Genomic DNA, 17,014 nt, shown 5'->3' on the forward strand with positions numbered 1-17,014 from the left:
TTTCATTCATTCGCCCGGCGGAATGCAACGGATCGACATCCAAATTTCGGTTCTTTCCTTTTATTGGCAGGCTCTGGCAAGAAAATTATATAATGTTATTCCTCGGTGGCTTAAAAAGCTAACGAATTAAATATCTCCACGTTTGAACGCAAACTTTGAGTCAGGCGAAAAAGAAATATGCCCGTAGCAGACAATGCGTACCCTCAACAGTGCTCCGCGCCGACAGCGTTGCGTCAAAACCCTTCCACAGCCCAGAAAGGAAAAATGGCAGCTTGCAGAGGACTTCCGTTGGACATGTACGCACGCACTTGCCGGAACGTCTTGTTTTGGTTTCGTTTTAATATTAGCGACAGGTGGATGTCGCACTGTCGCCCTCATCTGTTAATCCCAAAAGTGACTCAGTCTCGATTTCAAAGAATAATCCTCGAAATCGGAAAACTAATCAATGCTAATAAAAAAAACAACATTTGCGGTGCCATTTTATTTTGTCCTTCATAACGAATTACTCGAGAACTGGTCTTTTTTCATTTTTATTTATGTTTATTACAATGTTATTTGTTACTCCATACTATTTCTATGAAGTATGGTTTAATGGAAATAGCAAAACATGGCAAAACGAAAATTTCGTAGAATCTACTGATTTTTGTGCAAATCTACTGACTTTTTGGGGATCAATCTGCTGACTTTTTTTTTCTCCGTCTGGCAACACTGCATGGCGGCCAGCAGCCGAGAACAGGCGAGGGACGAGCCCAGCCAGCCGCGCCTTTCAGCCGAACTGAAAGCATACAGGACGCGTTCGTTCTCGTTCGATGTCTTTTATGCACAATAAACAGTCTCCGAGCGGCGGACGTAGCTACGTGCAAAGGTACCTACGTGCATCGTCGGCGGTCGGTGGCGTCGGCAGCTACGACAAAACCGCTAGACAAAAAAAAACAAAAAAACAAAAACAAAAACGAATATTGAATTTACATGGATAAATAGCTCAAGCAAACTCTTGTAATCGGGCGGTAACTTGCGCCACCTAGTGCGATTTCTAGCAACCAATGAAAAAAAAGCAGGAGTCGGTAAATACGGGTTAATACGCTGGGAACTATCACGAGTAGACTGCTACTCTCATACATCACAGACAACACGAGCACCACGTAGGACACAGCAGCGACACATACACAAACACAACACCGACACTACGCCCGACACTTCCTACTAACAACGGACTCTCCCCGCGGCGTATATATGCTTGACATGTACGGGTGAGCTCTTTGGTCGCTGATCGTTACCGATTTATAGAAGACGCAAAACACGGCACAATGGACAGCCGTATGTAAGAACTGTTTGCATTTAAAAAGTATGGAGGCAAAATCTGTAAAATTAGTCCTTTGCGAAAAACAACGATGTACTAACAATAAATCTTAAACCAGCCATGAAAAAGTTCAATTTTTTGTTATTTTCATGCTCGACCAGTGTTATGAGCAGTCCGACTCGCTTGAATCAGATAGAAAAACAAATGATTGGGATTTTATCAGTACGTATTCAATAATGAATGGAAATTATACTTGCGCAAGGCATTTTTTATATATATTATTGTGAAGGACATCCGCCCAACACTTCACTTCCGCTAGTTGTAGTACGCGTACGGGAGCAGACGCCTTCACTTTTGGGGCAATTTGATGCAGATTGTTGTCGTATGTCGTGTTGGTGTCGAGCGAAGCGGTGAGGCTTGGGAGTTTGTGACCGGTGTTATTCGTGATCATTAATGTGGCGCTGATGCTTTTTTTTTTGTTTTTTTTTAGATATTTCTATATAGCCACATTGAAAATTCACGAGCCCGTGGCACTGCATTATGCTAAAATCGCGAGCTCCTTCTCTGTTGACGTCGTTTTTCTGGTAGCACCCGTGGATACTGCAAGCGTTTAAACAGTGCACAGTCTCGCCTACATCCGCGGTGACGTAATCGACCCGTTGAAACCTATTGCTTGAGTCATTGTGGAGTACGCAAGGCAATTATCTCGCTGCTCTGGTTTCGGTTATAAAAGCAAGGCAAAACGCTCGTAGTTCCCGCCCTCAGTACACGTTGGACATCTTCCACACTTTGACACTGGATAACTGGATGAACGAGGATTTACATTTACTTCAGAGGTCACACTCGCCGCTTCCTCACCGTCGAGCAGCAGGAACAGCTGGCGACAAGCCGCGTATGAAAGGCTCGAGCATCAACAGCCCAAGTGCACTCGGTGCCGATGCGGGCGATGCGGGTTTCTGTCAACCGCTAGCCCAGCACAGACCGTGACCGTTCCAGCTCTTCGTCATGACGCGGTGTTGCAGAAAGCAGCGTATAATACCACTACACGGACCACCGAAGCGAACGCACTGTTATCGTAAATCTTGGCTTGTGATTGCGCCTAAATTTGTAAATAATCTTATTCTTTTTTCTGGAGACGCAAACGAAGGGCATAACAAAATCGTTTGCATATTCCGCATACCTCGCAAAAGCATCAGTCACCTTGCGATAAGCGCAAAACACGGTGTCCGCACCGTCCTGACTTCCCAGTCTTTTACCTGCTTTAGAGCAGTTTGTACCTGTTAGAGATATGTCTACTGAAACTGCAACTTGAAACTTGGGGCAGTGCCAGAGGGAAAAGAGACAAATTCGGGCCTCTTCCCAATGTAAAGAAAAACCACTATGTTCTCTACGTAAAAAATTGGTCTCAGTTCATGCATCTGTGGGCAGGTAGAAAATCTTGCCCTAGTTTATTCACACCGCATGATAAGCGCAACAAACTCACACGAGTCACACGAGATTTACAGGAAAACATCGGTGGTGACTTAAGTTTCCCTGAAATTCTGTATAAACGGTCGTTTACGGGACCGAAACATCTACTCGAGCGGTGTGCGTCGCTGTGCGAACACGTCGCTGTGCAAATGCAGTCTAACGACACGAAGCATAGAAACGGCAGATTTAGGGAAACTATCCGAAGTCCCTTGTTCAATTAAAACGACGTAATTTTGTTGAAAACGTCCGCAGCATTTTACTCACGGTATGCGTCGGGAATCTTTCACATTTTGAAACGGAACGAAGGAAGATTTACTTTTAAGAACGCTCGCTGCGTCCTCCCCGACCAGCTGGACCGGATCAGCTGACGACGACGGGGCTAAACCCGTTAAACGCAACCCCACAACAACCAATAGGAGCTCCGCGTTAGTGCGGGTTTCTACCTACAAGCACCGCACCACACACCACGAACGTTTCGGCCCTTTCTCGCATCGCCGTGTTGCCCCAAACAGAACGAGATCGCCGAAGAACGCAGCGCTGTCGTGAACCTTGGCTTGTGGTTGCGCACTCGTGGACCCTATGACTCCCCTCGCTTTCAAAGCACACACGACGAATGGTACTTTCCGTCGTCCGGGAACATCACAGGGGCAATTCTCCGGTCACGTCTTCACTATGTGCTCGCAAACTGCGAAGCTCTATGCGAAGCTTCTCGCGTCCCGTCAAACCAAAACAATAGCGGCTGCCAGAAATTTCTCCGGTCAAACAAAAAGAACGAAAGCCAACCGGCTCTTGCTTCCCCCGTACATCGACGTTGCGCTTGCGCCATGGCCAGATCGGCCATATCGCTTGCAGTTGAAGCAGTTGAAGGTTGAAGCAAAAACGAAACCAACTGCAATGTCACGTGTTCACATCGAAGACACGCTTTTTATATCCATTTTAACTGTTTTGAACGAATAATTGGACCCATGACTTTATTTGTGGTGTGTAAGAAGCTATTATAAAGAGCCCTAAACTAAATGCAAACATGGGCGACATGAGGGAAGCCGCATTGCCATCGACCAGAAAATGGCGGCGAGCCACGGTAAGCGCGGGTTTCGCCAACGTCCCGCGACATGCGTAATTGCTTTTGGTGCTTATCTGTTTCCGAGACATGTTTCTTTCCGCGGCATTTGTCTCGACGGTCCTTTCTAAGTGTGTCCCCAAGCATTCCGGTGCTTCGATAGCCGGCAATGCCGCGGTCGTCGCTGGAGGCGATGCGTGTTATCGAGGTCGGCTACACGGTTATGCGTGTATGACCGAACCAAAACACGTTTTTTACAACCTCGCATGATATCTGAACTTATTATCCGTTACTCATGGTGTAAATTTATGGTAATTTGTGTAAATAGCGTGTTTTTCACCCCAAATATTCACCAAATACACGGCACTTGCTAACAGTGTAGCGAACAGCCGGCGCGTGAAGCTCATGCGATATAAACATTCGCCTCCCAATCGTTCCAACCCGTTACGCAGCAGTATTAATTAACATTGCGCTTGTGAATACCACAAGGGACTTTAAAGAAATCGCGAAAGTTCGGATTTGTAAGTTACAACTCTCTAATTTGCCCGAGTTCGGCTGAAGGTAAAAATAATATTTAAAAATGCAAAAAAAAACAAAAAAACACTTGCCTTAGTCAAAGTTACGAAGGAAAACTTAAAATCCTATGTATTCTAATAAAAAAAAATTGTGGGTGGGGTTGGGAATGCGGAAGGGAACGAAAGTGTTCTCACCTTGCTAACGTTCTCTGTTTTCCTTTATCACCCAAAAAAAACTTTTGCTAGCTTTGAGAAGAAAATGACTGCCCAAAGAACTGTTTTTTTTTAGAGCGGCAAGTTTTTTTTTTTTTTGTTTGTATAAAGATTCACTACCTGGACGAACTTATATGGTGAATTAGTGTCGTAGCTTACAAATTCGGCTTTTACACGCCTGAGGAAAAAAATAACGAAAAAACAGACGTCTACAGCTTGACACACGTCTGTTCGGTTGTTGCGGAACGCGCCGGAGAGCCTCAAAGCTTCGTGTCTGGGACTGACCCGCCGCGCGAAAGCGCCAGCACTGTACGTCACTGGCAGCGCGGCGTAGAGCAACGCCGCTCCATCCACGGAGCAACGATGACAATTTAGGCCTAGCGACGAGTGCGGGAGACCGCACGCACGCCGACAGCTGCCGAGTACGGTACCGAACGGGTTCACTCGTTTTCCAGTCGCTAGCTTTTGGGTATACAAGCAACAAGTACGGCACGGCATAGCGCACGCGCGGCGGCGGCCGCCGGGTACGCCACCGAACGAGTTGACGGGTTTTCCAGTCGCTAGCTTTTGGGTATACGCACTAACTCTTGCTACATATGCTGGATAACTACCACGTATACAGAGTTAAAACAAAATCAGTTTGCCTTCTATCTTTAGACGACTAGCGCAACAGAGGTAGGTGCCGCTTGGACTGCGTACTCGCTGAACGAGGACGATCTTGGCGTCACGTCCACATAGCGGCTGATTTCCAGTGTTGCCGGAACCTCGAGCGGCTAGTTTCGGTTTTGTCGGCCGCGCCCCAAACAAAACTTTGAGACGTCGATATCTTTAAAACTACGCACAATAACGAGAAAAAAATTACACCTTGCAACTCAGGGGCGCTAACTGCACTAAAAAAAGCCATAATCCCAAAATCGAAAGTATGGACCGGAGTTGCCCTTTAAGCACACGCGAAGAGATGCCATCTGGGCCATCTGCTTTAGTTCCGTCGATACTCTTTAGTAACACTTCGATACCACTCACGCTTAGTTCGACTGGCTGCATCATTGGGACAGTGCTCGTGGGTGAAAAACAATGAGCGTTATATTTGGGTAAGAAAACAGATTGAAAGTAATTATTTAGACACGAAGCTTTTTCTGCATCATCTACAATTACCTGCTGGTTATAGGTAATTTCGTTTATTCCTGCAAAATTGGTGCCACATCCCTTTAAGTATTGCCAAAACATTTTAGAATTTGTTTTTATCCTATAATTTAGTATACAAAAATAATTCTCCATCGCACTTTTTATATTCAACTCGTATTCCCAAGTTACCTCAGCAAGTTTCTCTAAGTGATTGTTACTTTTTTTTTTTAAATCTAACAAATGCTCGCCTACGTTTTTTTTGTTTTAATTATTCCAAGGACACGTGAAGTCCCGCATGTTTTTTTTTTCTCGTTTTTTAAGCATCGCCGATTAAATGCTTGGGATATACTTATTCGTAAGTTCAAGTAACTTCCTTTTAAAAACCGACCATAATGCTTGGATATCATAATCTTCAGACAGACACTCAAAGGCAGGTAAGTAGTCAAAAAGTTTACTGGAGAACTACAGTAATCACCTTTCTCAAACAAAAAGACATCTTGATGCACACGACTTCGATTAGTTTTAGCGCTTATGCGTGCCACGACCGCGTGATGATCATTATTACCCGGAATGACGTCTACCGAACTAACGAGATTTGGTGAGCTACAAAAAAAAAAAAAAAACAGAGGTCTAGAACACTCTTATCCCGAGTTGGCTCTTTCACGTGCTGTAACAATCCGAAAGTGTCCGCTATGCTTTTAATTTCAAGGTTGACGCGGCTATTAACCTTGTTTACACAAGTGCCCTCTTGCCAGTCTATTTCTGGCGAATTAAAATCTCCCGCTAGCAAAATAGTTTGGCCAGCGGCCTCGGAGACAATATCGTGCAGTAGCTGCATGTGCCGACATCCGAGTTTGGTGGTGGGTAAAACGCACCAACAACACTTGAAAAATTATCAGTTAAAGTGACGGTGCACCAAATTGACTCGACCTTGTCGTGACCAAGATCGAGTACAGGTGACGTTAGAGAAGAATGAATTAGCAAAAAGACCCCTCCACTGAGGCGGAGCCTACCCTTCCGGTAAGCAATAAATTCCTTCGAAAATAGTTCACTATCGCAAATAGAGGCATTCAGCTAAGATTCTGTCTCAAACACAATATCAGCCTTGACGGACGCGATTAATCCTGCAAATTTATCCACTTTATTTACTATACTTCTGCAATTTACGAGAACAGCAACCAATTAACAACTAACTGTTTTTTTTTTTTGTGGGGCGTCAATGTTTTGGTGCAGGAACAACTTCCTCTTTCTCTTTGTCCGAAGTGAAAACGTTGCCAATAACAATTAGTTTGGCAAAATTTAGTTTTTCCTGATTGTCTCTATCTGTCTTTTTTAATTTTTGCGAATTTCCATAGTCGCCTGCGGATGTCTCGAGTTTCGGGTGAGTAGTCCTGGTCTACGCTCTACGTTGTGCCCTTAAACGTTTTGGCGTTCAACATAATGTCCTGCTTTTCTTTGTAAGACGCAAAATTTACAATAATCACTCTTTTGTTTTCGTGATTGTAACGACCAATTCGATGCGCCCTTTGTACCGATGTCAATTCGATACTCACGAGGGCTTTACAAATGCGCTCGATTATTTTTTCGGAACGATCCCACGTTTCTGAGTGGTTGACTTCTACACCATAAGAAACAAGATTTCGCCAGCGACTTCTATTTTCTAAGTCTACGCTCTTGTCTTTCAAGTCCTTAATTTGTTGGCAGTGATGTGATTGCTGCGCCAATTGCGCCAAACTGCGCCAAGGGGCTAATCCTGATACATCCTGCTACATTTTGCCGAAATGTGGGGAATCTGCGCCAAGTCTGCGCCAAAGCACCGATTTCGGTCGCCTTTCAACACGGAAACTTGTGGGGACCCTCTCCCTGGCTCCCCCGCGCTCCGTGACCTTCCCGGTCCCCGCCGCCGTACCGTCGGACGCTCCTTCGTTCCCCGTGACCTTCCCGTTTTCCGTCGCCGTCCTGTCGCGGAAGGTCCGAGCTCTCCGGGAAGAACGGGGCAAGCGCCCCCTCACCCAGCGCTGACGTCGGAGGGTCGGCTCGCGGCAAGGTTCCCGATTGGACGGTCGGCAGGGACAAGGACTTGGGAAGGTCTTAAAAGGGGAACGGAGACAAAGGAAGGGGTCTTGGGCTGCCGACTTCGAAAGGGACCGGTCAGGGATGTCATTGGGACGACAGCGACGAGCGGCTCTTCAACGACGTGAGTTTGAGTAAACTCTTTTGAACACGCACTGTGTGGGTGACTTCTTGGGGAGCGAGCGAGGCACGTCCCGATCGGGCGTCGATCAGGTAGCGACCCACATAATCTGGCGCCCAACGTGGGGCCCGATCGGTTGGCCGTTGCTTTCGCTCCTCCCTGAGAGGTCGTGCACTTTGCGTTTTCGCGGATTTTGGAGGTTAGCGTGCTCGAATTTTGCGAATTGTGTTCGAGTTGGTAGAAAGTGACAATGCTCGACACCAGGTCGACCACCGGCGCGAGTAAGGACGGTTCGTCGGAGGACGAGCCTGGGCGAGATAGCGCGGGGGCTGCTCCGATTAGCGGAGACTCGGGCTCACGCGCGCCCCCGGAGACTGGGACTTCGCCCCCAGCTTCACCAGCGACGGAAGGCGTGCTAGACGCCGGTGAACTGATGCGCGCAATGACGCGGATGTTGGACGCGATGTCGCGGCAGATGGGGACAGCCCCAAGCGTCGCGAGTGCCGCGCCTTTGCCGATACCCCGCCCGCGGTTGAGCGTGCCTACGCCGACGTACTCGGGGTACTCCGACGGGAAATCGGTGCACGATTTCCTGCAGGATTTAGACGCGTACGTAACCGCTTTGGGGGCATCGGACGCAACAGCCCTGCTGCAGATCGTGCCGATTGCACTGACGGGCGACGCCGCGCGTTGGAGACGGCTGCAAACGCCGTTTCAATCAATGGCGGACTTCTGGGCGCGGTTTCGGGAGGAATTCCTTCCTCCCGACTACGAGATGCGGATTCGCGACGAGCTGGCGAGCCGCACTCAGCACCCGGATGAGAGCCTCGTGGAGTACGTCCGTGCACTCCAGGAGCTCTACTCGCGGGCCGAACCCTCCGCGCCTAACGCGGAGAAAGTAGCGAGAGCGATCCGCCAGTGCCACCTTAGATTTAAGGCGTATCTTCGAGGACGCGATTTCGCAGACCTCGAAGCACTGGCGAGAGAGGCGCGCACGGTTCAAGCGGGCTTGCTCGCTGAGCTGCAGTATCGGCCCCCTCCAAGAGCCGAGGAGTCCTTGGAGCCGGGTTGCGCGTGGACGGGACGCGCCGCGGACGGTTACGTCGAGTCGCAGACGGCGTACGTGGCCGTCGCGGATCGCGGGAACGGCGGAGCAATTCCACCTCGGGCCCTCGACCCATTCGGCTTCGAGCAAAGGCGCAGGGTAGCCAGCGCAAACTCAGCCGGGGCGCAACCCCGTAGGGGGGGCGGCGCGGTCGAATACCGCGGAGACGTGACGCGTTACGACGCTCGCGGCAGCGACAACAGCGCTCGGCGAGGCGGCGCGCCGCGTGCCGTTAGCGACAGATCAACTGTAGCACGCGACGACCGCGCCCAAGTCCGGTGCTTCAGGTGCCACCAGCCTGGGCACATCAGGCGGCAATGCACGTGGGCAGCGGCCGAATCCGGATACTCGGAAAACGCGCGGGGCCGGCGCCAGTAATCGGGTTGCCCGAATCAAGGTTGCCGGCCGCTGCCGAGGCCCCGGGTCAGTTCGCCGACAGGGCGGAAGTCGCGGGCAGCGATCGGGTAGCGTTCGCGCCGTCGGCATGTCGGGCTCAGGACTCGACACCTGAAAGGGGTCCGTACGTGCGGGTAGAGATCGGTGGTAAAGATTATCTAGCATTAGTCGACACCGGCTCAACCCTCTCTCTCATCGGAGACTCCGTGTACACGGACTGCCGCAAAAGAAACCTGTGCATGCGCGAAGTTGCAACTCCGTTGCGTTTAGCGGCGGGATCGGCCGAGGCGCAATGCGCAGTTCGCCTTCACCTCGGCCTCGACGGCAAGCGAAAGAGGCAGCGCTTTGTTTACCTGCCGGGCATGTCAATCCCAGTTATTTTGGGACAGGACTTCGTTTGCCGAGAGGGGATCATTCTAGACCTAAAGAATAACGGGTACCACTACAACCCGCTGACCCCTCTCATCCCCTTTGTAGCCCCACCTAGTTTGGGGAAGGGATCGGGATGTGCGCTCGCTAAGCTGCGCGAGGAGCAGGTGTTAGCTGCGCGGGCCGTACCACATAACGTTGAACAGATCGTGGCTTCTTTCGACGGGCCGGCCGAACAAAGGCGATCGTTAGCGGACGCTTTGTCTAGACACGCAGCTATGTTTACTGAGAGGCCGGGAGTCACGCATGTTTTACAACATGAGATAGACACGGGAGACGCTAGGCCGTGGGGTTGTAACCCCAGACCGCAGAGTGTGCACAAGCGAGCTCTCCTAGATAAGGCTCTCGATGAAATGTTGGACACGGGGCCGTACGGCCGTCGCAAAGCCCGTGGGCATTTCCGGTAGTGCTAGCGCCGAAGAAAGACGGGACAGCCCGTCTTTGCGTAGACTACCGCCGACTCAATGAGATGACCAAAAGGGACGCGTATCCTTTTCCATCTATTGAGTCCATCATGTACTCGCTGGGTAGCGCGAAGGTCTTTACCACGCTGGACTGCAGCAGAGGCTTCCTGCAGATCCAGGTAGCACCAGACGACGTCCAAAAGACAGCGTTCACTTGTCACAGGGGGTTGTTTGAGTTTACCCGCCTGCCGTTCGGATTATCGAATTCGCCGTCTAGTTTTCAGCGGCTGATGGACATCGTGCTGGGGGACGCGAAGTTTAACTTTGCCATGGCTTACAGGGACGATGTCGTAGTATTCTCGAACTCGTTCGAAGAGCACCTAACTCATCTCGAGATCGTTCTGAGTAGAATGTGGGAGGCTGGGTTGACGATCAACCCAGATAAGGTACAGCTCGCAGCCTCGAGGGTTAATCTCTTAGGCTTTATCGTTGACAACGGTACGTTGAAGCCGAACGACGATAAGTTGGGGGCCATCCTCAATTATCCAGCGCCGTGTGACGTAAAGAGCCTTCAGAGGTTTCTAGGGATGGTCGGTTTTTATCGGCAGTTCATTCCGGGATGCGCGGAGCTAGCACAGCCATTGAACCAATTGCTGCGGAAAAACTCAAGGTGGATCTGGAGGAGGGAGCACGACGCGGCTTTCGCGTCTCTCGCGAAGGCAATAGCTGATACAGCGAGCTTACATTTACCAGATCTAAACCGGCATTTCGTCGTACAGACGGACGCGAGCGACTACGGTGTCGGAGCGGTGTTGTTACAGGAGCACGATGGGCAGTTGCGCCCTGTGGCTTTCGCGAGCCGAACGCTTACACCGCCCGAGCGCAACTACAGCGTAACGGAGAAGGAGGGGCTGGCCGTCATGTTCGCTTTGAAAAAGTTCGATCTCTATCTAGACGGTACGACTTTTGTCATTCAGACGGATCACGCTGCGCTAGCATAGATCCAGAGGTTGAAGGAGCCAGCGGGAAGGCTGGCTCGCTGGGCTCTGACCCTGCAGCGCTACTCCTACACTGTCGAATACCGAAAGGGCTCGAGCAACAAGGTTGCGGACGCGCTCTCTCGTGCGCCCCAGGACGGTGGTCGGGAGGAGGAGACGCGACCGTTGGGGGGCGAAGAGCGCGGGAGAGGAGGGAGAATACCTCCGTGCGCGGGGGAGAAGCCCCCCGCGATCGCGGGAAAGCGAGAGAATGGTTGGGAGGAGGGGAAGCAGCCGGAGTTCGTAGCAGCGGTGGGTCACTCTACGAGGGAGCAAAGGATCGTGGCTTGGGGGGAAGTGGTAAGCAAGGCAGAGCTTGTCGAGGCCCAGGGAGCAGATGGATTTTGTCAGCGGGTGTTGGGAAAACTTGCGGAAATTGCGGTTGACACCGGGAACACTGACGGACGAATCGGCGCGCCGTTCGATTCGTATCTGCTGGGCGAAGATGGGTTATTGCTCCGCTATATCCCCGCGATCGACGAAGAGGAGGGGAACGACCCTCCCTTCAGGGTGGTGATTCCTAGGAAGCTACGCAGGAAGTTTATCAGATACTTCCACGACTCGGCTCTGGCCGGTCATGGCAGCGGCAGCAAGACTTTTCAAAAGTTATGTCGCGTCGCGACCTGGCCGGGAATGAGGCAGGACGTATTTCGGTACTGTCGTAGCTGTCCAGCTTGCCAGAAGGCGAAACCGAGAGGCGGGAAACCTCCGGGGTTGATGCAGCCGGTGATGAGTCACTACCCGTGGGAGATAGTCGCGTGCGACATCGTTGGCCCGCTGCCGAGGAGTCCTCGGGGAAATCAGTACCTTTTGGTGGTCACTGACCATTTCTCGAAGTGGGTGGAGCTGTACCCCCTGAGAAAACTGGTCTCGGAGCGAATCTGGGAAAAGTTGTTAGACACTTTCATGCGTTTCGGAACGCCCAAGTGTCTAGTCAGCGATAATGCTAGTTATTTCACTAGTAAAGTCTTCGTGGACTCCTGCTTGGCCCTCAATATTAAGCACAAGAGGACGACACCGTACCATCCTCAGGCCAATATCACTGAGAGAGTGAATCGCAACCTGAAGAGCATGCTGATCGCGCTGACGGAGAGACACCGGGACTGGGACGAACACATCGTCGAGATGGGTTTCGCCATTCGGACGTCAGTGAACCGATCAACCGGGTTTACACCAGCGTTCCTGAACCTGGGTAAGGAGCTCCCGTCTCCACTAGAGAACGGGTTAAGAAACAGCGACGGGGCATCGGGTCGCCCACTCTCTACGTACGCGGCCGGGCTCAAAAGCCGCTTGACGGGCGCGTTGCACGACGCTAGAGAGAACCTCGATGCCGCAAGGATCGAGCAGGCGGCGCAGTACGACAAGAACCGTCGCCACCTGGAGTACAACGTCGGAGACCTGGTTCTGAGGAGAATGCACCCACTGAGTAATGCAGCTTGCGGATTCGCAGCATCGCTGGCTCCGAAGTGGGATGGGCCCTACGAGGTAAGTACGCGAGTGTCGCGGCTTACGTACAGACTCACTCGGCCGAACACAACCGAGGAGTCTGGCCCTGTTCACGTGACCGATTTAAAGGTGTACTACCTTCGCGACCAGGACGGCGATGGACGAGAAGCGGCTGATGAGGACGGGGAAAGCCCCGTCTCGGCCGGACGGCAGACGCAGTCCGGAGCACGGATGGAGCGGACGGTGCATGACACTGAGCCTGAGCCGGACGGTGCATGACACTGTCGGCGAGCTCACTTCTAACAGGAGTTTCTGCCGTCACTACAATCTGCGGCGCAGGGTTTAATCCATTTCTGTGTTTTTAACTGTATTTCCCCCCACAGAATGCCTTTCTGGAACGACGCCGGACGCCAAGCACGTGCCGGCGCTGGACGGGGACGACCCCTCCCAGGAGGCCCGCCAGGCCAGAACGGGGGCGCTAATGCTCCCCCAAGTACCCGGGGTGGGCGCCCCGGGTCGAGGCGGCCCGACTCCCGAGGTCGGCGACCATGGAGGTGGCCCCACGATCGGGCGTCGGACGCTGGGTCCGGACAGCGCCAGGCGGGCTCCGCGGATCCCACCAGCCACCGCGCTGGCACACCGCAGAGTGGGTCGGGCCCGCCTGCGCGGGGAGGACCAGGCTCGAGCAGGCCTCTTCGCCCCGCACGACTTCCTTCCAGGAGAAGAGAGGGACCGTCACCGCAGGGGGGACGGGCCTGGAGCCGGCGGCCATGCCACACCGTGGCAACCTGGACGACATGGGACGGGCAGCGGGACCTCCATTTCGTGTCCCGCCAGCGTTGGCGGGACCAGCCGAGACCGGTCCACGACACGCCCGGTGTCGAGGTCCCGCCGCCCTTCCTGGGGCACACGCTGCCCGCCTTCGAGTTGGCCCCGGACCTGCAGGACCCCTGCTGGCTCTGCCGGGTGCCGGTGGTTCACCGCGAGACCCACGAGGCCAGCCCACGCCACCAGGAGCTGCTGAGGGCGGTGGGCCCCCCCCACGTGCGTCGAGGCAGCGCTGCGGCTCCTCCAGAGGGACCGGCCCGACCTCCTGGCCCCGGCGGCCCGGGAGCTTCCTGAGGAGGGGGCCACCTCTGCAGCCTCCACCGCCGCTGCCTCTACCGCTGCGACCACCGCCACCGCGGTCTCGGACACGCTGCCGCCCCCGCTGGTGCCACTCGCCTGCCCGGCCGAACCCCTCCCGCCTCCGCCCGCCGAGGACACGGTGATGGCGGAGCTGGAGGAGTTCCTGGCCGGGGACCGTCCACCCTCCGCCGACTCAGGCCCCCCGGGGTCCGAGCCTTGAGGGAGGGGAGGTGTGGGGACCCTCTCCCTGGCTCCCCCGCGCTCCGTGACCTTCCCGGTCCCCGCCGCCGAACCGTCGGGCGCTCCTTCGTTCCCCGTGACCTTCCCGTTTTCCGTCGCCGTCCTGTCGCGGAACGTCCGAGCTCTCCGGGAGGAACGGGGCAAGTGCCCCCTCACCCAGCGCTGACGTCGGAGGGTCGGCTCGCGGCAAGGTTCCCGATTGGACGGTCGGCGGGACAAGGACTTGGGAAGGTCTTAAAAGGGGAACGGAGACAAAGGAAGGGGTCTTGGGCTGCCGACTTCGAAAGGGACCGGTCAGGGAGGTCATTGGGACGACAGCGACGAGCGGCTCTTCAACGACGTGAGTTTGAGTAAACTCTTTTGAACACGCACTGTGTGGGTGACTTCTTGGGGAGCGAGCGAGGCACGTCCCGATCGGGCGTCGATCAGGTAGCGACCCAAAAACTAAACTGAGTACCGTAAGCTAGGTGGCGCAAGCGGCCGCCCAACACAAAGTACCTTGCATCAATCGTCCATCTGGTCTTGCATGGTTTTTCCGTCTGCGTATTTTCGGCACCGATTTGAAATCCAAGGGCCGTGGCGAATGACGTCAGGGACGTCAATATACAAGGTTTTATTTTGAAGTTTTAGTTATTTTGACGTCAACAACACGTTTTCTTTGGATGTCGCTGACTGCATTTTAAAATGTCGGTCGCTCGCCGTGAGTGTGGCCGGGTGCTCGGCGGCTCGGCGGTGTCCGCGCTGGTGCGTGTCGTCGACGTTGCCGCCTGTACTCGTCGAGTTCTCAGGAACATCAAACTAAGCGTTCTCCACTTTCAAACTTTGCCCGGTGCCGTCCGTCACTCCTGTTGCAAATGAAGATTACGTGTACCGGAGGCGACAGAGCCCAGCCGCAGTAATTTTGTACGCACTTTTCTGGAGCTGTACTTGTGTGTAATACGACGGGTGGAATACGACCCTTGCATACAATAGCTGCGAAGGCCGTACAAGCGACAAGCGAGTGGAGTAATCTTGATTGGCATGACTGCACCCGCTGCAGGAGCGCTCGTGCCGCGTGATCCAAAGCAACTAGCCTCCGCTTCTAGCACTGTCGTCCACAACATTTTGTTTTGTGTGTTAATTGTAAAAAAGAAATGTCGTAAATATCGCGAAATGCCCCAACAAAACAAAATGTTAAAAAAAAAAAGGAAAAAGAAAGCCTCCACTGCGGATGGAACCTGCGACCACTTGCGTATGAGGCAGACATCTTAACCGCTAAGCTACGCTACTGCTTCGGAAACCTCGTTTTGGCAATTCGTTTTATACGAGACTTTCGGACGGCACAAAACACGGAGTGCCGTCGGTGAAGTACCGTCGGACGGTGGTTGAGCGCTCTGCATGGCTCTGAAAAAGTGCCCTCGGACTGTACTGTAGTCAATACGAATCTTATTTTGCAACAGAAGTGACCGACGGCACCGGGCAAACAAAATTGGAAAACCCTGTTTCTGGATGTCGGCAATTGATACGCGACGAGCGCAGGCGGCACGTCGACACACACCAGCGAGTAGAACGAGCCGCCGAGCACTGGACCACGCGCACACACTCGCCGACCGACCGACGTTTCAAAATGCAGTCAGCGGCTTCCAAAATAAAACGTGGTTACATCAAAAAACACCAAATTGGATCTGGACGTCCGTGACGTCATTGGCCGCGCCCCCTGGACTTCAAATTGGTGCTGAAAATACGCTCCTGGGTTTTCCCGCCGTTTCTCGTTTCACACTCACGTCTCATGGCTCTCGTGTCTCGTCTTTTTTAAATTTCTGTAAGGATAGATGCTAGCGTTTGCGGACGCTCCGACGCTAGCGTTCCGGGTACCAGCCATGCCGTTGTGATGTGAAATGAAACCACGTTTTTTCACGCCGGGAATTACTTTGTGAGCTGAACTACTCGCTCCTGAAAGCAACGGCCGTGGGAAAACCATATTTGGTCCCTGCCTACCAGTCACCGTGGCTGCATGACCTCGGGTGTTGCCGTCCCCATGTCACTGCAGATATGGCGCTTTCTGAACTGACACGTAAGGACTGCCGCAAGGTCACCAACATTCCTGTTCTTGTTCAAATTATATGCTACTACCAAAATCCATCTTTAACTCAAAGACTGCTGTGTCGAAGTATTGATTACCTAGGTTTCTCTCGGTGGGCTTTCTCTTGAGAGGGACGCTAGCACGTGAAAAGTTGGCCGCGAAAGAAAGTTGGTGAAGAAAAGTGAGCTGAGGCAAAAAAAGGCAATGTCTGCACGCTGAACCCGCATGACGCACTTGTTTTTCTCGAGTTCGGTCGTTGCACAAAGCACTCCAAGGTCTCTTTGACCCTGACTCGCAATGTCCTGCATCGATACGCTCAGGTTCTTTTTTTCGGTGTATAGCTTCTACCTCGCCTGCCTCCGTGGCAAACATGCGCCGCTGGACTGTTTTTTGTCATGGGCTGGACCATTACATTTTGCATACAATTTTGGGAACCATACTGCAAGGATAAGTTGACCTAGTTAATTATGATACATTATGGGTGGAACTAGCTTGAACAATGAAGGAAGGAGAAACAAAAAAGATAACCGCTCGCTGGACTACCAACTCTTTCAATCGAACGTCCTCCTCTTCTATTAAATCTTATGCGTATAATTTTTTTTAGTTGTGTTTTTTTCTTATTTCTATTTTTACTTAGCAGAGGGGGCGCCCTTCAAAAAGAGCTTTTCTTGCGGTTGCAGGGTTATTGAAGCGGAGCTCACGCAGCTTCCTTCTTCGTTGTCTATAGCCAAGGCCTCCAACATCTCCCTTGCTAGCTGGTTTTTATGGTGCCCTATGATGCTGGCTTGCTCAAGCTTTGGTTTGCACTTTCAAGTTCGACAATAGGCAGCGAGGTGTCCTGGTCCCGCGAGATTCTTAGCGTTGGCCACATGTTAACGTGCACGGTCGTT

At 52.5% G+C, this 17,014-nt stretch overlaps 1 protein-coding gene across 1 annotated transcript; it reads left to right on the plus strand.

The window, feature by feature from the left end:
• Nucleotides 1–8,502: 8,502 nt before the first annotated feature.
• On the plus strand, nucleotides 8,503–9,360 carry LOC120844632 (the record flags this gene model as incomplete). Its single annotated transcript, XM_040216694.1, has 1 exon — nucleotides 8,503–9,360. A coding segment is annotated over one exon (858 nt), but the record flags the coding sequence as incomplete, so codon positions are not given.
• Between the last annotated feature and the right edge of the window lie 7,654 nt (nucleotides 9,361–17,014).

The sequence above is a fragment of the Ixodes scapularis genome, unplaced genomic scaffold (genome assembly GCF_016920785.2).
Source record: "Ixodes scapularis isolate PalLabHiFi unplaced genomic scaffold, ASM1692078v2 PGA_scaffold1__304_contigs__length_218370807, whole genome shotgun sequence".
Taxonomy (NCBI): Eukaryota; Metazoa; Arthropoda; class Arachnida; order Ixodida; family Ixodidae; genus Ixodes; species Ixodes scapularis.